The 25,715-nt window shown below is 27.0% G+C and overlaps 1 protein-coding gene across 3 annotated transcripts; it reads right to left on the reverse strand.

The window, feature by feature from the left end:
* Positions 1-668: 668 nt before the first annotated feature.
* Positions 669-20,289, reverse strand: LOC114127888 (cilia- and flagella-associated protein 43-like). Of its 3 annotated transcripts, XM_050206275.1 has the most exons (23): positions 19,753-20,288; positions 16,340-16,629; positions 13,457-13,622; positions 11,118-11,496; positions 10,328-10,438; positions 10,074-10,232; positions 9,766-10,011; positions 9,221-9,538; positions 8,893-9,158; positions 8,708-8,808; positions 8,537-8,655; positions 7,043-7,273; positions 6,839-6,981; positions 6,604-6,781; positions 6,385-6,526; positions 6,046-6,311; positions 5,683-5,984; positions 5,421-5,624; positions 4,952-5,351; positions 4,766-4,885; positions 1,534-1,785; positions 1,276-1,463; positions 669-934 (listed from the first exon to the last, which is right to left on the reverse strand). In XM_050206275.1, exons 1-23 carry the CDS (start codon positions 19,857-19,859, stop codon positions 826-828), a joined length of 4,797 nt encoding a protein of 1,598 aa, XP_050062232.1. In that variant the 5' UTR covers positions 19,860-20,288; the 3' UTR covers positions 669-825. The 3 variants fall into 3 exon arrangements, with proteins under 3 accessions (XP_050062232.1, XP_050062234.1, XP_050062233.1); XM_050206276.1 differs by lacking the exon at positions 669-934 and having other exon boundaries at positions 1,272-1,463; positions 19,753-20,289; XM_050206277.1 differs by lacking the exons at positions 16,340-16,629; positions 19,753-20,288 and having other exon boundaries at positions 11,118-11,488; positions 13,457-13,554.
* Between the last annotated feature and the right edge of the window lie 5,426 nt (positions 20,290-25,715).

Genomic DNA, 25,715 nt, shown 5'->3' on the forward strand with positions numbered 1-25,715 from the left:
AGTTAAAACCTTAAAAACGATATTATGTATTTAATAAATTAAAAGACACAACTTATATGTAAGAAATGTGATATTGTTTTATGTTCAGTTCCATGTTTAAAAGTGTCTCATATACATGATAAGATTGTATGAGTATATATTAATTTTTTTTTTTTTTAGTATTGTTTTGTTCCTTTCATATTTTTGTACATATATATACATTTTTACATATTTAATAAAAATTAAAAAAATAATTTTTAAAATGCCTATTTAATTATTTAAATTATGTTTTAAAAATAAAATTTGAAATTTATGTTTAAATCATATTTATGTTTGAACCCTTGGTTGTTTATGTTTATATGTTTATGATTATAATTTTTTTTTTTTTGTCAATTTTACAAAGTGGTTTAACACTACTAGATTTATCATTTAGGAATATTAAAAAATAAAGTCTATACTCAACAGACACTGGTATTTTAGAAAAAAAATACAGTGAAAGTGTTATGATTTGCTAAGATTACTTTGCCAATATTTTTGTACCAAAAGACACACATATTAAACTAAGTTTTCAGCACCCGATGAATAAATATAATAAAAATACTATTTATCATTATAGTTCACGGTTTAAATAAATAATCTTTGACAAGTAGTCGATATCAATTGCGTGCAAAAAATATTCTATATAATAATATGGCATATAATATTTTATATTTATTATAATTTATTTATTTTTAAATTAGTTTATATTGATAGTTTTTATAAATTTTTTATTTGTAAATACCAAAAAATGATGTAAATTGCTATTTTTTTTTCTTTTGTTTGTTTTGAATGTTAACTTGATGGAAACTATCTTCTGAGAAGCAGTAATTCCAATTCAATTTTCAATAATGCAATTTCTTTCTTTAATTTTAGCACTTTTGTATTTATTTTGGCTAATTTCATAATATTTTTCATTCTAAAACAAAATACCGATAAAATAATGTTATTTCTTAGGATTATAGTTCAGTTCAATAATATAGATATACTCATTAGATAATGTATAAATATTTTTTTTTTCGGAGGGGGGTTAAAGTATAAATATGTCATATTATGTAATAAAATATGAAATTCTTACTATTCAATCTTATTTTCAAAAAAAATCGGGGGGGGGGGAGGGGGTTGAACCCTAAACCTCCCTGGCTACGGCCTTGTAATTTAACCTATTTGGGATCACAATTATTTGAACCTTAGTTGGAAATGTGCTATGTATGGATAGAAATATGAATGGTACTTATAAACAAGTTGCAGAATATTTACTTTTCACCACTATGATGTATCGGTTTATCATTCAAACTGAAATTGATATGGCACTTTAACTCATTTAATTCCCACTTCATTTGGTCAATGTCTTCGTCAGTCTTTTTATTTCTTTTTTTAGTTTTACTTGCTACTTTATACAGATCATTTAATTTCAGATTTAGATTTTCTTTTGTTTTTAAATAAGTCTAATAAACAACATGTTATATTATATCTAATATCTAATAAATAAATTGATATCGATGTTAAATAACTTACAAATTTCATTGCAGATAGATCTTTATCTAAATTTTGTTTAGCTTGTTCAGTAATATTTATTCCTTTTATTTTGAACTTGAAATAATATAACATATTCTCGGTAATTTTCATTGAAGTTATAAAATCATAACGAAATGTATATAATTGAATTTTATGATTTTTTAACATCTCATATTCCCATTCTAATAATCGATGTTTACATTTGAATTTAAGTAAATTAGATACAGCATTAATTTTAGAATTACCCATTTCCTAAAAATGAAATATATTTTAATTATATATATTGCTTATTAGTTAATAATATATTTATAGGTACATAAAAAAATTGGTACCATGATGAGAAAACTGAGTCATCGAGCCATCGAGGGAAGATTAATCAAGGTTTTTACCAAATATTAATATTAATTTATCTATTTATTTGTTAATAAACGGTTCGGTACCCTTGGTAATTATAGTATAGTATGTAGTATCTTAATTCGAGAAATATAACAATGAAGTTAAATTATAATAATAATTATAACAAATAAATATAATAAAATAAAAATAATAATAAATTAACAATACATAATAATTAAATGTATTAAATGTTAATTAGATAGTTACTATTGGTACTAACTTAGACAATAAAATTATGACTTCCCTGTTAAATATACCAATTAATCTTTTGTTGACGATTTGAGACCAATAATTTTTCATTCTATGATATTATTTGATTTAAAAAGAAATAGGTATATAATAATAGGCGATACTATGAATATTAAATATTTATTTATTTTTATTGAATAACGGTCGAGCTCAATTACATTGATTTTATTGACAATAATTCACAAGAAAAAATTACTCATATTTTAGATTGAAAGACAATAAGTAGACTAAATACTAAGAAATTTCGGGCCTTCATTGTAGCCAGTTTCATCAAACAAACAATGGGGTGATTAGTTAAATAATTACAGCTGCTAAAAGGAATATGAAATGCGAAAGAGGATCTGGAACAATATGTAAGAACTCTGAAATTAACTTTAGATAGGAGAACAGGGGTATCAACTTCACCACTTATAAGTTTAGAAAGGAAAGTAAGGTTGCCCTATTTTCTCCTATCACATAGAGTAGATAAACGGAGACGCTGCCACACTAGTTCATACTTACGAGGTTACTTAATACCTAAAGCAAAAGCGGCAAATTTTAAAAATTTTCGCTGAACTCTTTTGAGTTGAAAACTACTATCAATGGTTCATGGTTCCCAAATAATTATACCACACTCCAACACAGACCGAACGAAAGAGCAATATAAGGCCTTCAGAAAACTAGGCAATTTAAACTCACCAGAATTTCTTTTAACAAATTCGAGAAGCTTCAGTGCCTTGCACGTAACTTTCTCAATATAAGTCAGAAAAGTAAGAGACCGATCAAAAGTAGTACCAAGGTCTATAATACAATCACCAGAATACCTAAGAGCAATGTCGTTGATGGAATACTTAAACAAGATTGGTTTGAAACAAATGCTACACAAAAACAGTATACAGACATTTTCAATACTTTTAACCTCAGTTTTTCAAACCCAAAAAAGATCTGTGTTACAAGTGTGAGTAGTTTAAACTAGCCAGTGTTGAGAAAAAATTAATACTACAATCTGAACATGAAGATCGTTTAAAAAACAAAGATATTGCCAGAGACAAAAAAAATAATGTTTAATTACAAACGATTAATAACCCTAACCTGTGTGTGACTGTTTTTGATTTAGAAAAAGTTCTTATAACTCCACAAGGTGAGGTTAGTAGTAATTACAATAAAAGAAACATTGCTGTTTATAATTTTATCGTTTATGACATAAACAAGGATATTGTTACATGTGAAATGAGTCCGGAGGAAAAAGAAGTTCCAATGAAATTGGAACTTGTTTGTTAAAATGTATAAAAACAATAAAAGAGATGGGGTGTAGAGAATTTTGTTTTTATTCAAACAACTGGGGCGATCAAAATTGCAACCGATTTATTTATCCGATGTGGGAATATGCTTCCTTCACTCTAAAAATCAAAAAAAATCACACGTTTCTAGAATAAGCTATACCCAAAATAAGGGTGATAGTATACACTCTTGTGTAGAAAGTGTAAAAAAGGGGAAATCTATTTATGTACCTGCCCAATATATAATGGGTAATTTTGGTAAGTTGCTCAATAGTTACAGGTCATAAATTCATAGTAATAGAAGTTCTTACGACGAATTTTTTTGGATTTAAAGCCTTTAGTAGAGGATAAAAATTCAACTTCATAACATCTACCAATTATTATCTCAATGTTCTTTGGGGCTCTTTCCACTTATCATTCTTTTTATAAAGATCTTCAATCAAAATAATAATTGAATGTTGATATTTTTTTCTTTTTATTTTAAATAATTTTAAAATTAAACTAATTGTTACTAAATTTTGTTCACTATATTCTGTGCTAAACAATTATTTTTTTAATATTGATGATTTATTTATCATAATTCAACATAGTAGATATCTGACATAGTATTATTAATTAAATTGAGTTATTTATACTGTTATCAATTTTATCATGAATATAATGTCTTGGTACTTTTAACAAGTTTGTTAAGTTTTTCTTTGACTTATCACATTATAGCATATACTGTACGTGATAACAAATATGATTTCTGCTTAAACAATGAGAACAATGAGAAATTACTAATTATTTTTTTTTAATCTACCCCCCCTCCATGGTTAATCCTGTCTACAACTATGGTTTAGGTTTACTTTATCGAACTCTTTTTGAAAATCCATCCATATAAATAAAATTCAATGATCATTTTCGCTTTAAGAATTTTAGATTGATAAACATTTATATGATATAATATGATTTTAGATTGATAATACATTTGTTGAAATCTGCATTTTGGGTCTACGTCTACATCCATTTTCCATTATGCTAATATAAGGTGACATAATTGTCGTCATTTATGTAGATATTAATGCTTCGAATATTTTTGGAATATTATTGTTATATTTAATGCAATCAGATATAATATTATTTGTTTTCTTCAAAGAGTTTTTATACGAGTACTTCCAGAAAGGTTTTATATTTTTGTAAACTATTTCTATATTAGAAATATATTGGCTATGGAAGATAAATGTATGACAGTTGAATGTTGTAAATTATATGATATAAATTTCACTTCCATTTCTTACCACCTATTATCTATAATTATTTAAAAAAAAACTTATTTAATAGTCTACTTTAATTTCAGTGTTCACTTCATCTATAATATTTTTGGAAATAAGTGATGTATTTTCGAAATCACCAAAGTTTCCTGTAAGAACAGTTTCGACATTTCTTTGTTTTAATACTAATTGAATCTATAATTTAAATCAAAAATAAATTATAGTAATTTTTATTTTCATTACTAAAAATCTTAAACTGACCTCAGGGTTGTCTTCATAATAAAAATCTTGATTTTCTAGTGTAATTATAGACATCTTTAATTCCTCAATCGTCTTTTCCTTATTTTTTTTATTGTACTTTAAGCTTTCTAATAAATTATCATTGTCTATTGCATGTTTTTGACAAGTACTGATATTAAATTCAGTTTCAATTTTCATACGTCTAAAATTGCAAACTTTATGCCAAGTATCTCTGCTCATATTCAGATTATTATTTTCTACATATTTATAGTCGTCATACATATTGAGTGTATCTAAGTATTTAACGAACTCTGTGGTCAAAATATTTAGCTTATTATCTGTTGGATCCATTATACTGTCGACAAATTGGTAACCAAGTAATGAAGAATAATTTTTGTTGCCATATATTTTAGGTCTCCGGCTAAGAGTTAAAATTAATTATACAATGTTAAAAGATATATTTAGGAAGTGTAGTTTTAAAAAATGTTACTTGTAGATGATTAACGCTTGTTCATATTTAAGTTTGGAAGGAAATTCAGATTTAAAACGTTTACTAAGGTTGTTATTTTTATGATTCAATATTTCTATGATATTAAGCAAAGAAGTTGGCTCGGTTATTGCTGCGTTTTTATTCGTTTCCTCAATAATTTCTTCAATCTCCATGATAGTTTCTCTCGACTTCAAAATGATTTCTCTTTAAACATTATTTTAAAAGTGTAATTAAATATCATAAAAATTAAAAATAATTATACTTGTATTCTTTAATTTGGCGTTTTCGTTGATCACTATCACTTAACATTTTTGAAAGTCTAAGCATTTTTAAATGCTCCTGATTGATAGCTGAATTATACTTCAATTTCATTTGAAACAGAGTAAATACATTGTTATCAAATTCCATTATAATCTGTTCGATATGATGATAGATTTTAATCTTTTCTTCTTCGAGAATATTTTTATATTTTATTCTTTCATCGTTCAGAATTAAAGTTAGTTTTTCATAAGCTTTTATAGCCTTAAAATCATCAGCTGTATATTCCTCTGGATTTTTATTCAACTATAAACAAAAATGATTAATGTACTATACAATTTAATAAATATTAAAAAATGCACACTACCATGCATTCAGGTTTAGGCACATCTTTTTTTAATTCATCTTCCCATCTTTTTTCCAGCACACCATCCATCATTATCATCAATGCTCGCTGTTTAAAGTTGTCTATTTTTAACAATTTATTGTTCTTTTCTTCATTAGTTGACATTTCATCACTACTAGAATGATACAGTTCTACGGGAACTTCATCGTCATTCACGTATAATAATGTTTCGGGTTGTTCATATTTATTCCATTTATAATTAACTGGCAAAGATCCAGTTGATTCAACTTAGAAACAAAAAAATAATAATAAATACAACTTAATTTCTGGATTTTCAGTTGATTCAATTTAAATACCTACCTTTGCATGCCAACTGTAATTCAGTTTCAATTACATATAATCGGTCCTGATATTCCTTCAAATTATCTAATTGCAGTTGTTTTTCAATAAACAAATCATCAAATAGTTGATTAAATCTATGTTTTAATTTGTTAATCATAAACTAAATTAGTAAAATTTTTATGAGCATTAATAACTAGAACGATGCATCAATACGTTTAAATATTATCAATCACATACTTGAAGTAAAATTATTTCATCCTCGGCCATTTCTAATTTATAATAATTGTACTGAGAATTTAGAGTGTCCATAGTTTCAACAAACTTATAACTTATTGAGCCCATTATTGATATATCATTATTATGTTTATAATTTAATTCTGAATTTGATTCAATGTCCGATATATCAAAATTATCTCTAGGAAATAATTTTTCTTACGTTTAATTGTATACAAAATGTATTTATATTTTTTACTTAAAAAATAAGGCTTCAGTGGATTGTTCTGACATATCTCTAATTAATATTCTTTCTTCTATGATTTTATTTGCTTTTTTAATGACTTCTTGGTCTATTGTGCTTATTGGAAAATTGTCTACTTTATATATATTTTTTAAACACTAAAATTAAATTGGAATTGAAATTCATTAGGTTAGTTTTTGATTATTATATTACACATACATATATAGATTTTGGTTTGATAAATAAAGTTTCCCATTTTTCCTTGATAATATTTTCAGTTTCTATTTTGAAATTGTTGATGTCACTAAAAATGTTTTCTTTATATTTATTACGTTCTAACATACACTTTTTTTTAAAACTTAGTGTATAATCTACATTTAAATCGAATTCTTCTATATTTGTTTGCATGTAATTCGGTCTTTTGATATTTGTTTCAAATAAATGTATAAGCTAAAATTCAAACAGATAACGTAATCGTTAATGGCGGAATATATATTAACCCCATTAATGTATGTACACATTTTATAAAATTGTTATCAGCTATGTTTTCAGAAATTTTTTTCCATTAATCATTATTATCTACTACATTAATTCATTATAAAAATAAGATATATATATATATTAAATAGGGTAATTAAAAATAGAAAATATTATTTTACAAAGAGTATTTTTTTATTAACTATTTAAATATAATATATATAAATTACTATAGTAAAATGTTGATAAGCGAGTTCGTGATAAGAATGATATATGCCATAGAATATATAAGTATTTTTTCATTAAAAATAGATTTTATGAAGTTGCAGTATTAGTAAAAAAAGAAGATATGAGTTAATATTTTAAATAATTACAATGAATTTATTGATTAATAAAGATTTTTGCGACGAATTTTTTGTAGTCAACTTAAATAATATTCCAATAGTGGCGGATTTAATGATTGAACAAGTCAATTGAACAGGTTCTCACAACAAAATGTATATTGCGTATATATATATATTACGATTTGTATATTTTTACCGTTATCTATTTTTATGTATAAAAATATACTGCTAGTATAATCCCAGGTAGGTAACGAATTTAATACATAGTTTGAGACATATAAGATGTAGGGTTTTTAACGGGCTACGAAGTGCACGAGTTTAGCAAGTATACCTATAATTTATATACTTAAATAATAATAATACACTACAACAGGGATTCTCAAAATGTTATAAATACTGTACCCTTTTTAAAAATAAACTTTTTTGGGCACCCCTTTTGAGTAACTAAACTAAAATATATATAAAAAATTTTAGAAACTTACATTATTTCATTTCAAGATTTGTTGACCAGACTGGTAGCCTAAAAAAAATTTCAAGTGCCCGCAAAGGGTACGCGTACCAGAGTTTAAAAACCACTACACTACAAAATCTTGATCGTAATGGATGTAATTTAGCTTAGTAAGGTACAGTTATTGAATACGTTATTAACTGCCCAAAGAAAATTAAATTAAATGTCCAGAATGTCATGAATTATGTGAAAATAGTTTCAAAGAGATATTATCTACTATATATGAAGTTAACATATTTATTATTATATCTTACTCGAAAAACAATAGATAGTATTAAAAATATATTAACATTACCATTTTCGACCTAGATTATGGATTGGTAGATTGAAATTAAATTCTATTTCAGCAAATAGATTGATTCTTATATATTTATTTATTTTTACTTTTGTTTTTATTTTTTCAAAGTCTTGAGTTATTTTACTTTTTTGGCTACTGTATGCCGCTTCACTGGCATTCAATTCATTCTGTTTATTAATCATTAACCAAGTTATACGTTTTGGGGCTGTGGAAATTCATAAATTATTTTTTACCCTTCCATAAATTATAAAACTAACATTCTAGTTCATTTTCAAACCCAATTCCTTTTGTTTCAAAATTATCTACAATAATTGGAGCACTGTTTTTATAAACCCGTCCAATATGATTAAAAGTGCCTCTGAAATTTAATATTATTATTATCTAATTCATAATAGTAAAAATCAAAATATCATATTTTTATTATTACTATTGAAATATTTACTTTAAACTTGTACACACAAAGTTTCCTTGCTCACTTAGTGTTAGTATATTACAGATATTTATATCAATTTCAGCAGCTATCATGCCTAGGAAACAGTGACTGCAGTTAACCATAAAATTTTTTTTCCACTGTCCATTATCATAAAATGTATAAAGGCTATAACAGCCATTTGGACTAAATATAACACAATGGTTTTCCCAAACATATGTTTTGATATTTCTAAGTTGCCGATCTAATTGTATAATTTGTGAGTCTAACACTTTTTCCTTAACGAAAAACATAAATTGAAATAAATTACAAGTTGAAAATAGTATTAAATTTAACATACCTTTATGATATTTATTGTCATTAAGTGAATAACATTCGATAACAAGACAGATAAGGCTATGTTGATTGCATCTGGTACGTTACATGGACTCCATTTAAATATCGATATGTAGTAATATTGAGTATCTTGTAACTTTAAAATCACATTGAAATTTAAATCAAATATTGTAATATTATTACCAGCATTTTCAATATTTTTCTGATTTGAGTATAACACAGTTAAAAACGACGATTTTTTAAAGTCTATTATGTCAAAATCAATAACGTACTTTTCCAAATGGTATTCTCTAATCACAGAACATGTTTGTCCTAATTTTATCTAAAAAATATTTAAAAGTCAATTATATACAAATTAAACTATAAAACTATTTATTATACATAAATAAAATGATACCTACCCACTTTTTTCATAATTTTTTTATTTCGAGTATTAAACGATGAAATGTTAGTAAGTAATTTATAATGAAATCATTCAAATAGATATACGATATAATAATAATATTAAAATATATATTAGATACAATGTTGTAGTTAATAATTACTTACGCTAACATAAAAAAATCGACCAGTGGGAAAACTGGTGACGATACAAGTATTCCCATTTGAGAAAAATTTTACTGTTGATAACTCTTCATCACATAGCACTATTTTTGCGATCCACTCTATTTCGTTAATTTTGGGATCAGTTCTTAGAATTTCCATTTTGCCGTTTTTAAACGTAATGCCAATATAATTGTAAAATGGATTACTACACAAATCCGTTGCAGTGCCGGTTAATTCCATCTTGCTTTTCTATAGTACAGCAAGAAACAATAGAAGATTACTTTACTTCAAGAAATAAATACAATTTTTACAAATTCTCCGGTTGAAACATCCCACACTTGCAAGATGTTTTTATTGTTAATGGTTGCTACTGTTTCGTTTGTAGGTCTAATAAATGTAAAATACTTGATTTTTGATCCATAAACTTTCATTATTTTTTGATTTTTTTGTGTAAGTTGTAATAAACTTCCCTTGAAGGTGGGGAAAAATAAATATTTAGTATCGTTATCTAAACTTTAAAGCTCAAATTATACTAATATGAAGTGGTATTGTGTTATTAACATACTTCGTTCGACCAGCCGTAAATATCGTTTTTTACAGCTACAATACACTGCAATTTGTAGTCGACGATTATCGTCCATATTTTAGTAAATATACCTTTGGTGTCTTTAAAACACTGTGGATTAAACACATCAGAGTATTATTTAAAATGGAGGTATAAATATTATATAAGTGTATGTATTATAAAAAATCATCTATATAAAAACGAGTAAATTTAACTTTAATTTAATAGAAAAATATGCTAAATTCCCGTTTGGTCATTACTCGCTGCTTATCATAAAAATATAATGGAGGGGGTTGAAATCAATTATTGCGTTTTTTTTTCATGTTGTTAATAAAACTACTTTAGTGCGTGCTGCCGTTGACTGAATACATATACATATTGCATATTTATTATTATAACAGTAATAAATTACTATTTTTTTTTTTTAGATGTTATTCGCCTAAACTTTTACGCAACCATTTTTATACCATTTATTCAATAATCAATAACTATCTTAATATCTATATAATTTTTTATTCTTAAATTTGTTGATAGTATTGAGACTCAAATAGTTTATTAGTTTTGATAATCATCAACTGGCTATGAAAAAATGGTCTATAAGTTAACAGAGACAATTAGACAAATGTCCAAATTTAACATAAATTCTTGGAAACTTATTAATATATATACATTATATTTTTTGGTTATAGTATTAAATATTAATTATTCTCTCCACTTCTAAACGGATAATAATGTTAATAAAAAAAAAAAAAAAAAAATTAAAATTGTAATAGTAACCCAACACGATTACCGTCAGCTGACAACTTTGATTGACTGTGTACAGCACAAAGCCCTGTTTGCTAGGGCACACTAACGCGACAGGTACATCGTCGTCGCTACCATATTTCTCCAAGTTTGAATCTACTGCTGTTGTTACAACGATTTCTGGTTCTGATGAGCCTGGTTGTACACGGTAAACGTTTGCCAATGAGTCGCAGAACACGTACCACCCGTATGGTGTCCAGCAACCAGATCCTGTGGCACCTGGAGGTGCCTTGACCTTAGTTCTCTCTGCGTACACTGTTTTGCAGGCTATGTGTAACGTCCACAACTGAAGCATACACCCAACGTCAAGTTCAGTCTGGCAAAGATAAACGTCATTTCTGCCAGTTGTGGTTATCCCTGAAAGACTGCGATGTGACAATGATCATATTATAATATATTTAACTTGACACATTAACGCAATTTAAAGATTGACGTCAAGCCCAGGGCTGAATTAAATCATAATTGGGTAATAAAAATTAAGAATTACATATAGGTCTAATATCCAGTCATTCTTATAACTCGTACCGATATTTTTTTAGACCACTGGTTGTCGTATCAACGAAATGATCCCGTTTTACTAATGTACCTACTATTTATTTTAGTCCAGACCAACGGTTCCCAACCCATGGGTCGCGGCTCACTTGAGAGCTGGGAGCAGCATGGTACTGGGTCGTGTATCATATAATATTAAACATTATATATATTTAAAATAATATTACTATATATATTTTTGTTATATATGCCTATTAATATTTCTGGTTATAATTATATTTAGTTAATATTAATAACTGCAGTGTACAATAAGTGTACAATTAACAGTATCGAACTTTGAATGTAGTTTTATCTCATATATATTAAATACTATAATTATATGAATACATATATAAGTGTGCTATAAGAAGACCTCAAAATTTTTTTTACACAATTGGTGGTCCACACAATTAGAAAGGTTGGGAACCGCTGGTTCGGACAATTATGGGTATTATGGTTTTAGTTACTCTAATTTAAGTGTCTAATGTCTCTGTGTACAGTATGGTTACCTTTCGTAAAAAATTGATTATAAGATCTGTTTTATGTTCATGTTTAGATTCCTAAGATGGAATTTGCATATTATAATCTAATATAATAGTATACCTTTATAATTAAGTATATTGAACCAATATACCTAACTCTTACTGGTAAACGGATAAATTATATATTTTAATATATTCATATAACGATCAGTTTCAATATTACCATAGTAGGTGTAATACGTCATAAACCTAGTTCCAAAGGTACTATTTTTTCTAATGAATAGAAGAAGTCTAAATAAATTTACTTAATTTATGGGATGATTCATCCACACGTAGTATGTCCAATAAATACATGAACTAGTTATCTACAGCTATTTATTAACAGTTATTAACAGTCTACAGATCAAAGAATAATATAATACTATTTTGGCACACGCTAACACTATTGATATTGCGATAGTAATCGCCGGATCGTCGAGACTGTTAATTTTTTTCTTTTGTTGAAACGGAGATAGATGGATTAACTAAACAAAGAACAATCATCCACGTAACCACGGAGTTGAAGTCAAAAAATTGTCCCCGAACCAAAAAATGTCGTAAAAATAGATCAAAAATCAAGGTCATTTTAATTTTTTTTACTATCGAGATATGGTTCATCATGAATATTTTCCTGGAGATTAAATTGTAAATGCTATTTTCTATGTGGAAGTTATCAAGTGCTAACGAGATCGCTCACGGTGCGTACGATCAAATTTGCTAGGATATGACGAGTGGATTCAGCGTCATGACAATGCGCCTGCTCATTCGTCTTTGCTGGTCCTTGAGTTCCTGGCCCAAAATTCAATCAAAACTCTAGACCACCCCCCATATTTTCCTGATTTAGCTCCCTGTGATGTTTTTTGCTCTTAAAATGTAAAATGTTTATGAGGGGGCAAAAATGGGACAATATAGAAACTATAAAGCGTGAAACGACAAGACAGCTAAGGAGCATAACTTTTGAGAGCTGTAAGGGATATTTTGACCAATGGAAACAAAGATAGGATAAATTCATTGCTACAGACGGAGAGTATTTTGAAGGGAATAAAATTGATGTATAGAAAATTATGATTGATAAGTTTTTTTTTAAAAAAATCGCTTATTTATTGCACATTCTACATATTAGGTACAATTAATCAAATTTTAGTATATATCAAAGATCTAGAGAAATCGATCAGTATAGGTTAGCCTCTCGTAGTATCATTATTTTATTATTTGTATTGCATATTTTTTTTAATCATAATACTTGTAAAATTTGGTACACCAAAACTTTTACTTTAGGTATTGATTTGGTTGAATGAATCCAGTGTCAACGACCAAAAGTTTTTCTCCAATTCTCCATGCCCAAACTATCAAATCAAATGCTGGGTAACCACGCAAGCCGATTAAATATTCTAATCTTAGAAATAGTATTGACTTATAAGCTGCAGAACAGCTACTATCTGAAATGCATTACAATTTTGATTCAATTTTTTTGAAATCATATTTCATTATTATATTACGTCTAGACATAAATACTGTCAGTACCTACTATGATTTTGAGAGAAATTTTAATTTTAAAAAGTCACGATACTATAAATATGCTGTAAATAGTGTCATGTACAAATGCATATGATGTTTTCCCTGTAATATTGTTTTCTTTTGATTTTATTATACCTGCGTGTTTTTTCTCTATAACTATTATAAAGCGAGCAATTACAGTTTTCCGTAGTTAAGTTTAGTAATAGGTATTTTTAATACTTTTAAATTTGTCATGCTATCTTATTCTGCTATCGTTCACCGCGCGAAGGAAGCAGATAGCGCGTAGTCGGCCGTCGTCAGTATTTTCGTAATTAGGTACCTATATGAATTGTAAAACATGGCCGTGAAGAGAAATCAAAGACCCGGGTACAAATCCCCCCCCACACTCACACATAGTCAAGTGTGATTTTTTCCAGATAATTATTTTTACCATCTACAATAATAAAAAAACTTATGTTCACTAATTTTTATAGAAACTCGTTTATAGTATATTAAATATAATAATGGAGTGCTTGAAATATTCTCGGGTACGCATATTGTATTGGCAAAAATTAATATATTTGATAGCTGATCATATGAGCCGAAATCGTGTTTTCATTTGATTTCATTAATCACTTATTCATATTCATACGATTTTATTTAATAAATATAGATTTATAAACTAGGAAATATTATTAAAAAATTGTCAGTCATTCTGACTTGAGTATTCAGACTTACAACAGTGCTTACAAATAATAATGATCACAACATTTATAAGTCTATATTATTTTATTTTATTTTCACTTGTGTTTTTTTTATAATTTTAAAATAACATGAAAATAAAAATAACAATATTAGTCTACAAAGGAAGAATATAAATAGTAATCTCATTTCCAAGCGATATAATAAAAAACAAAAGATACCTAAGTTCTTACATGATATTATTTATATTGGATATAGAATATTTAAACTAAAATAGAACAATTTATTATTTATTATAATACCGTAACACAGATTATATTATCCAACACGTCAAGTCCCAAAATGTATTTTTTTTTTATAAATATAATGTATTTACCTATTAATAATAAAAAAATATTATTTTTTTAATTTTGTTTTTAAAGTTTTAATTCTGATCCTTTACTACTGAACGAGTCGCGAGACTTTTACGGAAATTACAAATCAATCTGATATTTCATCCATAGTTTCTAATAGGCTTGTAAATTGTTTTATAATATACTTATGCATTCATTTTAAATTATTTTAATTTTAATACTTACAAAATATTTTTGTTGATTAGGTTCTGAACTGAGTAATGGTATTGATTTTACAATAATATGTGTTATTTATTGTTTATGACCGTATACGTGAATGCGCGATAACAAATCGATAAATAATGTTTCAATCTTTAGAATTTTCAATATTTTAATTGTTATTAGTTATAATTAATTTTGTTATAATGTTAAAATTAAAGTTAATGGGTTTTCAAAAAACGAAAATCACATTTCTGGAGTAAATATATTAAATTCTTAAATCGCTCAAATCTATAAGCGACTACACTAAATTACCTACTTATATAATTTTAGATATTAACTTATCAAATAAATGGACTTAGAATTGTTGACATGTCTACATACAAAATATCAAATATGACGGTGGTTTTGAATGTAATTTTATGAACATGAAATTTATATTAAATTTAATTCGTTCAGGGTTTTATTCTGATTTAAATTTAAACGCAAACTGTGTGATTTAGAAAAAAATATTTAGTAGTAAATATTTAAATAAGCATGATGATTATAAAATAATAACAATTGGTAATGTTATTTCTATTTTAGGCAAATAAAATTGGTTATAAAACAAACACATTTTTGTTCGTTGGAATTAGAAATCGATACTGCGATAATGTTAAATGATAATTTTAAGATACATGTGAGAGAGTATTGAATAAAAAAATTGAAATTCCATATCATTTTTGTTTCATGAATTGTAAAAAAGTTGGTAGCCTATCTAACCTGGAGTTGCAGAGGCATTTTAAAAAAGTATTGAGTTGCATGGAGGTAAATTTTTTTATTTAATTATATTTTATTAAAGATATTATATTTGAATAAGTAATAGTTCAATAAATACAAATCAAGATATGTTATAGTACCTAGGAACAATATCTACGATCTATATATTGGTACAATGGTACATATATTATTTAATATTAAGGTAAGTAGTGGTTTACATTAAAATCGTTAAGTTCATAGTTACTCGTGGAAGTATTTAAGATATTACGACTGTATTTACGGGTATAAGATTTATATTAACATTTAACGCGATATGTCCTGGACGAACAAAGAATAAAAAAGTGGCACTTGTTCGAACTCTCGTTCGACCAGTGTGATTGCAAGTAGTAGGAATAACTTAAACGCCATGCACTTACGAATCACGAAAACACTTAACAGCGCATTCTCTAAGGCTTAGAGTCTAAGCCATTGTATACGTTTCATTTTGGGTATAATTACACCGTATAGTGTTAAACAAAATTAATTTTAACATTGGGTTTATGTACAATATGTAAATACATAAAAACTTAAATTGAATTTTATCTTTAGATCCATTTTACACTTACATTGTAGCTGTAAAATTATTTTTTATTTCTTTCTGTACATACCAATAAGAGTTGCTAACACTTTTAGTTCAGGATACGAGCATATAACCACCTTAGGTATTGGTGGTTGTTCAGCCAAAGCCAATAAATCTATTTCACAGCAATCAATGCACCCAATGCCTTCTAAAGATAACTCATATTTCCCATCACCACTATTTGATTTATTGCCAACTATTAAGATTTCTTCTTTTTGAGTATCAACATCATAAAATATTATGGTCTCTCCGGCTCTTATCAATAAAACATCTTTGGATACGAACTTTAATTCATCTACATTTTCTGGTTTCACCCATCTGAAATAGGTAGTTTATTTTTTTTTAATAAAAGAAAGTGGGAATATGAAATGTAGAATATAACTTATGCAAGTCAAATATATTATTAGTGCGTCAATGGAGTGCATTTATCTCATAAACATAAAATAGTCTACATACTATAAACTTAAAAATAGTTATTTATACTACAGTTAATGAAAAGATTTTTATAACAGGTTTTTTTTATGTGTATCGCCTTTAGAACAGTTAAACAACTCTAAGGTCTCGGGAAGAACATTTTATCTAGCTGGTATCTTTGGCAGTAAAAAGTAAAAAATTGTATACTCAGTGTAGTAAGAGAACGGTGCAATTCTGCGTTTAGTATCACCCTGCTATCGACTCCCGTAACTATGGCAAGGTATCGTTTAGGGATGCGTAGAAAACCAGTTATCTAAAAGCGCAGTTTTCATGTTAAATAGAGTATAAGTATTTCTCAAAAACCAGGAACTTTTTTTATATAAAACTAGTTTTTGACAAAATTTATTTGTTTCTTATTCTAACTCAAAAATGAATAACTTTAGGTACTTTTATTTTACACCGAATATTCACAACAATATTTTAGATCGTTTTGTGCTATTTATAATTTAATTTTTTTTTAATATTTCATTAGTATTTAGATTTTTCATAACAATTACAGCGACATTAGTTGTAAAAACTTTCAATTTTTACACTTTTAGCTTAGATTTAGATTAGAACGAAGTGATGAATGTATTGATTTTACAATGATATGTTTTGTTTTGTTTTTGAGCCTATACATAGAGTACAACATAACTTGTCAAAAATATGCTTCAATCTCAAACTTCAGGGGTGGTTTCTGATGGCAAAGTGAATATTCTTAGTGCATTTTAGAGGTAAAAAGTAAGAACTTTCAACAGTTTTCGAAAACTTGAGAAAAATAAAAAAAAAGTGAAGGAAAAAACGAGAATTTTTACGTAAAACTATTTTATATGTGATAGTAACTCAAAAATGAATCAATGTAAATAATTGAAATTATCAATAAATGTTTATATTAGCATCATCTATACACAGTTAAATTTTAAATATGTCAAAATGTTGGTTCAATAATCTATGTTAAGAAATACTAGAGATAAGAAAAGGCATTAGAAAAGAATGGTTACAGGATACAAACAATGAGACAATGAAAACAAGGTTTATCACACATTTTAAGATATGATAAAAGGAAATATGTACATATTTTAAGGAGGAGAATATATGACACAAAGAATTTGGTAAGTGCTTACAAAAGTTTGAATTACAGAAGAATTTCCAGAAGATTGGAAAAAGTCCCTAATCTAACCGATACACAAGAAAAGAGATGAACGAAATCGCAATAATTATAGGGAAATTCCTTTATTGAACGTAGCGTACAAAGTTAGGTAGTTTAAAAAAAAAATGGCGAGTCTAATTATTTATCTTTTCTTAGATTCTGAACGAAGTGATGAATAGATTGATTTTACAATGATGTGGTTTTTTTTTGTGTCTGTATACAGCATAAATCGTCGAAATAATACTTCAATATAATTTCAAATTTCAAGGGTGGTTTGTGATTGCAAAGTGAATATCCTAAGTGTATTATACAGATCAAACGTAAGAATTTTCCGTAAAAATTTTTAAAACATTACTTTAATGAATTATACTACAATTTTTGTTTTTTTATTCAGAACCGAAAGAGTTATTACTTGATAAAAGCCGGCACGTCTGTGAGTAATAGGACATGGTGTCAAATAACGCGAAAGAACTACTCTATTTTACTGTTATGGGCTATGAGATATCTATAAGATATCTACGAGATTACAAGGCTAAGTTAGTATGACCATGCCTCGTGTCAAGGGTAATGCGGATGCTACTATGACCATGACACGTGTCGGGATAGTAAGCGCACCAATAATTACAGTGCACTAATGATGCATTTGAGATGTTATTGCACATTCTCAAATTCGTGTCCGAATTTGCAACAACAACAACAAGGACACCTGGTTTCGCCCAGAAGGCGACAACACGACGTAAACAAGAGACGCACCACAATATATAAGGGAGCCCGAAGACCAGCAACGGCAGATGTACCAAAGCTATCAACAACTGAGCACTTTCACGTCACTCAGCCACTTATTTATTTATTACATGTATTTTGTTTATATGCAATAAAACATATTACGTTATTAAGTTTAACTTTCATTCAAATTAACCATTTGGATTCAAATCTGATACTGGCACGCAACATTACTACTGAAATTTTACAATAATAGGTATAAGTATCAAGAGTTTCATTTTTAATGATGATAACAATTAATGGAAACAGAAAAGTTAATAAATCCACTTTAGAATATTAGTTATAGGTAACTTATGACTATTAATTGAGTTATAACTTGTATGTAACTTATAATAACTAAAAGTCAATAATAAATAGGATGGTTACTAGTAGAGTAAATTTACCTTAGCTTGAAACCTAAAAAAATACATAGTATATTGAAAATGAATAACTTTCAATACAAAAATATTATATACTTCATATTATATTATTATATCATTATTTATAGGAAAATATTAAACAATTATTTTGTACATATTTTTATACAATAAATTACCATACTATTTTTCATCATTAATTTCAAACAATGAACATTTTTTTATACAAATACATATTATTTATTTAAATTTTTATTAGTAAGCAAAATATTTTAGCAGAGATATATGCTTGATTGATATAAATTCATTAAAAATACCAAGAGTACAACTTTTAAGTAGGTATATTATTTTAACCCATAAAATGTTACTCCACTATTATGGTCTATGATCATCTAGGTATGCATAAAATAAATATTTAAAAATCTTAACTAATCATTCAAAATTTATTTATTTACATGAGAATACTTCAAAAATATTCTAATTTACATCAAATAAATATAAATTTATATTATTATAAAAACAAACATTTAAAATATATTAAATACAAAAATAATCATAACAATAATTTTTTTTTTTTTTTGATAGAACTTAAAATTATTTATTTAAAATAACCACAATGATATATATATATATCATAATTTAAACGTTCATACATAATTATTCATTAATAGTTCGATTAATAGATATTGAATGATCTACCTGGCAAATATACATTTGTTTGATACCGTTATACTTTCATCTGCAAGCTCATACAAAGCTTCTTCGCTTAACGATTTTAAAGTTATATCATCTTCTGATTCCTCCATTTTCTATTGCGGTATAACATCAAATTATTATATGTACATAGAATAAAAATACACAAATTAAATATTGAACATTAATCATTTCTTTTGTGTATTTAAAATAACTAGGGAAACTGTAACTTATTTATTTATTATTAAATTTTCAAATATATAAATATAGACAAATACAAAAATAATATAAAAGTTTTGAATAATGAAATTATCATACATAATAATAGTTACTTTATACATTTATTATTCATAAGCCATAATCAATACCATTCCGTGATAACTATTAGTTGGTTATATTGTGAATTATAGTATTGTCTTATCGCTTTGAAATATACCTTTAAATTCAATCTCTGAACAACCAGAAGGGATACTTAATAAACACTCAAAAATGTATTAAATTTGTTTGGAATATCAGTTTATCCATATATATATAGCAAAAATATAAAATTCTTATTTTTTTGTAACACTAATTTGCTAATGTTTATATACATTATTATAAACAATAACAAACGTCATTCATGATACATGTGTTCATCACATTTTTTCTTATTTTTAAAAGTTTACCACTAAAAATATGATTTACAATCTGGATTAAATGATTTTCTATTTGACTTGCTAGAATTCAAAATCACCTATTTTAAACCTGAAACCTTAAATTGCTTTTATTTGTATATTAAGTGTCTTTTAAAACAAATCTTTTTTACAACGTTTCTAAAGACCAATCATGCTAATTATGCTCTCGTTTTAATGATCAAAAGAATCAACTGAAATTGGAAGTAGTCTATTGCATATTATCTTGTTTCCATCAGCTGTTCTGGTACTGATTTGAACCTCTTCATTTATTCAACAACTCGTAGATTTCTGAGTATTAAAATCAATGTGAAAAGATTAATCGCTGATCAAGGCTCAAATTTTATTCGATGTGCCAATTCGAATCAAGTCACTTTTGAAGAACCATTGATGATTTATATTTTTGATCGACTTCACCTATTAAAATCAATACGGAACATGTTTTTAAAAACTTTTTAAAAACCAATGAAGTTGTGATTCAAATGGTTGGTAAATAAAACATAATCACTGAGATGTCTGGTTGATTCATTTAACAAAACCCACAACTTTAACAATCCATTAATAGATATTAGCCAACCGTTTGTGAAATTCATCCTGCTAGTCTCTTCTGTACTATTTACTTTGGAAATGACTTCAATTTTTTTTAAAAAATGAAAGCATCATAGAACGATAATCTATTCACATTGACGTATTTTTAAAAGGTCTTCTGTAGGATTTGCTATTTGATAGTTGGTACTTTACACGAATTAAAAATATCAAAAAGTTTATGCATTTTATCTATAAAATTAATTGTACATTTTGTTTCCAATGGTAATTTAACCAATTTTAAGAGAGTGTTTATTTTAGCAGCTACTGTTTGACTAAAAACAAGGGCTGCCAATAAATTTGCATTTTTTCAAAAGACTCTAGATTTATGTGAGCATGAGTAAGCATAGGTGACAATCTTAAATAAATTTTGCTATCCACATTGTAAACTTGTGTAATATATTTGTTATCAGTAAATTAATCATCAGTACTAAAATGAAGTTTGAAAGACATATTACGAGTGGACTTTAACAAATGTAGTAGATTAAACAAATACACAATCTCTTTGCCATCAACTGTAAAATAAGGGCGCTGTAGGCCAAAATATACATTTTTTTTTGAAGCTAATAAAATTTGATCCTTGATCAGTGATAAATGCTTTAACATTTAAAGATATGTTTAACAAATTTTTATAGTATACATTATAATAGCACTTAAATCTAAGCTACGACAGCTTTCGGACACAAAAAAGTATGCTACTGGCTACTTCCATGTAACATTAATTCCCCTTATTATTAAAACTAATGCATACTTGGCTGACTCATCAGTTTTAGTAAGATTTATCTGATGAAATCCTATAATTTCATCTTTGGAAAATGGGAAGTGAATAATACAAATGAGTTTTAAAGAAATGTATCAGCACATAAGATGCAGCCAAGGACCTCAGTTTTAAAGGTAGAAATTTTGAATTTTACGAATTCGAATAAAAAATCATTTAACCAGGAATTAGTTCATGTTTTGAAGTAACGCTTCTTAAAATTGTAACTGAACATAGACTTAGGATACTTTTCAAAAATCTATACACAGATTGACCTAAAGAGTAGATTGTTAACGCTAATTGCTTCATATAATTTGTGTAGGTTTGTGTACCTGTATCCATGAGGGTTTCTTGTTGTGCACATCAAATTAGATTTCACAATCGTTAGAACACCGGATGATAAATGTTGTTCACACAGTGTGAGTTAATTTTCAACAATATTAAACTCACTTACCTGATTGCTCAAGGCCAGGATAGGTTTTTGGGGTTTGAAACAAGCTTATTTTTCAATCTTCAACATAAAACTTTTCTGGGTAATTTTTCAGACCAAGATTTAAGAATTTCAAATATGCGAGTGAAATATGCTTGTCAAGTAATGAGTCATACAGTTGCTGTTGGTTTTGAAACATTGATATCTTTAGAAACATTAAATACAACAGCACAAGGCACTGTAGATTTTATTAACTCAATGGATAAGTTATTTAATTTATTTAATTCTCGTTCATCTGTTAGTGAACAACCAGAGGTGTATCTTGTCAAACCATTGAATTCAATATTTCCATTTAAAAATTTAAGTTTTCAAAATTAATTTTTAAATAAAATGTCTAAATTTTTCACAAATTTAGAAATTTTAAAATGTAATACAATAACAAATAAATGGGATAATATTATAAATATTTGTAGTATAAAATTGTTTATGGTTGGTTAGTTTTAATTGCAGGTTTACTTCGACCGCATACTTATTTATCAAATGAAAACAATAAAGTTCCGACGTTTTGAACAAACAAATTAAACAAAGATTGTCGGGAAAACTTTTGTATAACTCGAACTCAAAATGGTAACTGTATAAATTCTACTCCGATTTAATTTCAAAGAAATTTTAAAAAACTTTTTTGTCTCAATTATTTTCAACTTTTAGAATATAATACAATAATTACTAATATTATAAAATATATATTATTAAAATTAGAAAACACCGTATACTATGCACAAATGCACATCCCTTATAAAATTCCTGGCGGCGCCTATGATTATTGATAACATGCGAGATGTTCAACATAATATCGATAATGACATAATCAAATCCGAACTTTTGGAATTATTTTTAAATATTTTTTAATTATTACCCAATAAGTCAACCTCGTAAAAAAAAAAAATATATAAATATTGATAATAAAATAATTTATGTTGTGTATTATGTTTCAATTGTAAAATAATATATAATAAATTCATTATCAATTGTATGTATTTAGCACAAAGTAAAAACACTTCAAAAGCACCGAAGATGGATTGCATCGTACAAGTATAGTTATAAGACATATTTTATATTATACATTTTTGCAGATTATTTTTTGAGTTCATCATTGAAATTTTTATTTGGGTAGTTGATTCAACATAATTTTAAATTATTATTATAATATATTTTTTAGTAAACACGATCTTATTCTTTTCCTTCGCCTTCTCTCCCAACTATTTGGTTCGGCCACCCTATTTCTCAATTTTCACTTACCACGATCCTTAGCATCCTCCTCACAAACACCAGTCATTCTCATATAGCACTCTATAACTTTAAACCATCTCTTTTTCGGTCTTCCTCTAACTCTTTTTCCATCCACGCTCATGTTCCTTGTCACTAAAACTTCTCAACCGATTCTCACGCATTTTGTCAACTATTTGAGCCACTTAACATTCTCATCTCCACAACACTCATATTTCTCTCCCCTGTTTTATCTGTAGCCCAACATTCCGATCCCTATATCATCGCCGGTCTTACTACTGTCTTATAAAATTAACCTTTTAACCTGATTGGGATTCTTTCATAGCATAAAACACCTAATAATTCTCTCCACTTCATCCATCCACACTTAACCATATGCATCATATCTCCGTCAAAACCACCATTCTTTTGTTATATGGATTCTAAGTACTTGAAACTACCAACTTTTTCCACTACCTCGCCCACCATATTCACTACATGCCTATTCCGATTTATTCTTTGGGTTCTATCTCCGAGATAAAAATTAAACTCGATATACACAAATTTACTTCTACTAATTGTTGACCCTTTACTTTCTAGTGCTTCCCTACATTCTTCCAGTCTATAGTTCACCTCCTCCAGATTCTCTCTAATCAACACTACATCATCCACAAACAACATGCATCATAGTACTTCACCTTATATCCTTTTTGTAATTTCGTTTTATTACCAAAGAAAAAAAGTAAGGACTCAATGCTGAACTTTGGTGTACTCCAATTCCAACCTTAAGAACCTCAGTTTCATCAAAAGTCTTTTAACCCTTGTGTTCGCTCCTTTATACATGTCTTTAATTATATTTACATACGCCTTAGGCAAACCTTTCTCTATCAATTCCCATTTCAAAATATCTTTAGGAACTCTGTCATAGGCCTTATCTAGATAAATACAAATCATACATAACATCCTTTTTTCTCTCTATACTTTTCTATTACTAGTCTTTCGCAAAATATCGGCTCCATTGTCGACTTACCGGGCATAAAACCAAACTGATTCTTTGAAACAGATGTCTCACCTCTAATCCTTAAACCAATTGCCTTTTCCTAAATCTTCATAGTGTGATTCATGTTATCTGCTACACTTTCCCACACTTCATTTATACCCCCTTCTACATTCACTATACCGATCTCTCTCATCTTCGGGGTAAATACTTTTTCATTCTAACCGCAAAATTTCTACCACCCAATTCTTACTTCCGTATTTACTTTTACTCTTCTGGTCTTCTTTTTTTATTGCACCAGATCTCCAAAGCCATAAGTCTATGCTGTTTTGTCACGTTTTCATTACCTCTTCTCATCATAAAATTACATATTTATTTTACACTTATTCTTTCCACTTTAGTGGGTAACATAATATTCTTCTCTCTTTCTAAAATATGTGTTCACCGAATCATACACTATAGCTAAATCAAGTACTTTTCCTAATCCACACCCCTTTTCAGTAAATATGATCAAAACAATTATTTTCGGATTCATCGTAAGATTATTTAGATTTTGGATTACACCGAAAATTCCAGTCTGGTCTTGTGTATTCGGCGGAGCAGGGATGTTATTGTCCCTGTTTTACATCTCCTTGTTACTCACAAAATACTAAATGTTGCAAGTTAGAAACTTGGGTAAGATGGGACATCGTCGAAACATTGAAAATATTGAGTTTTGAAAAGAAAATTTATTACATAAAATGTGGTATGTTTGTCACACTATAATAATATTATTTGATACCAACAAACAATTGAAGTGAAACGTTGAATGCACGTGTTCAATATAACGGCAATAGGCGATGTAATATTTTGCAGACATCAAATAGCGAATAAGTAAGAAAATAATAATTTATTCTTACTCATTCATAATTTTTAATGGCTAATATAATTAGTTTTTGATTAATGCAAATTAGGTAGAGTTCATTCTTATTGTAAATTTTATAGAAATGTATAATTAAAATATTACTATTTAAGGTAAGATGGGAAAAATTCAATGGGGTAAGATAAAGACATGTCCCATTATATCTCAATTAATTTTTTTAAATTTTATAATTAATTAATACGTTTAATTTAATTATTCAATTTTATTTAATAATGATCTTCTTTAATAAATAAATGGGATTTCAATTACCTATGTAACCAGCTTTATAATATTATAGATATTATATTAACATAAACAATAGATATAATATTTAAATTTCTTATTATTTTAAAGCAATTTTT

This window comes from Aphis gossypii, chromosome X (assembly GCF_020184175.1).
Source record: "Aphis gossypii isolate Hap1 chromosome X, ASM2018417v2, whole genome shotgun sequence".
Lineage (NCBI taxonomy): Eukaryota > Metazoa > Arthropoda > Insecta > Hemiptera > Aphididae > Aphis > Aphis gossypii.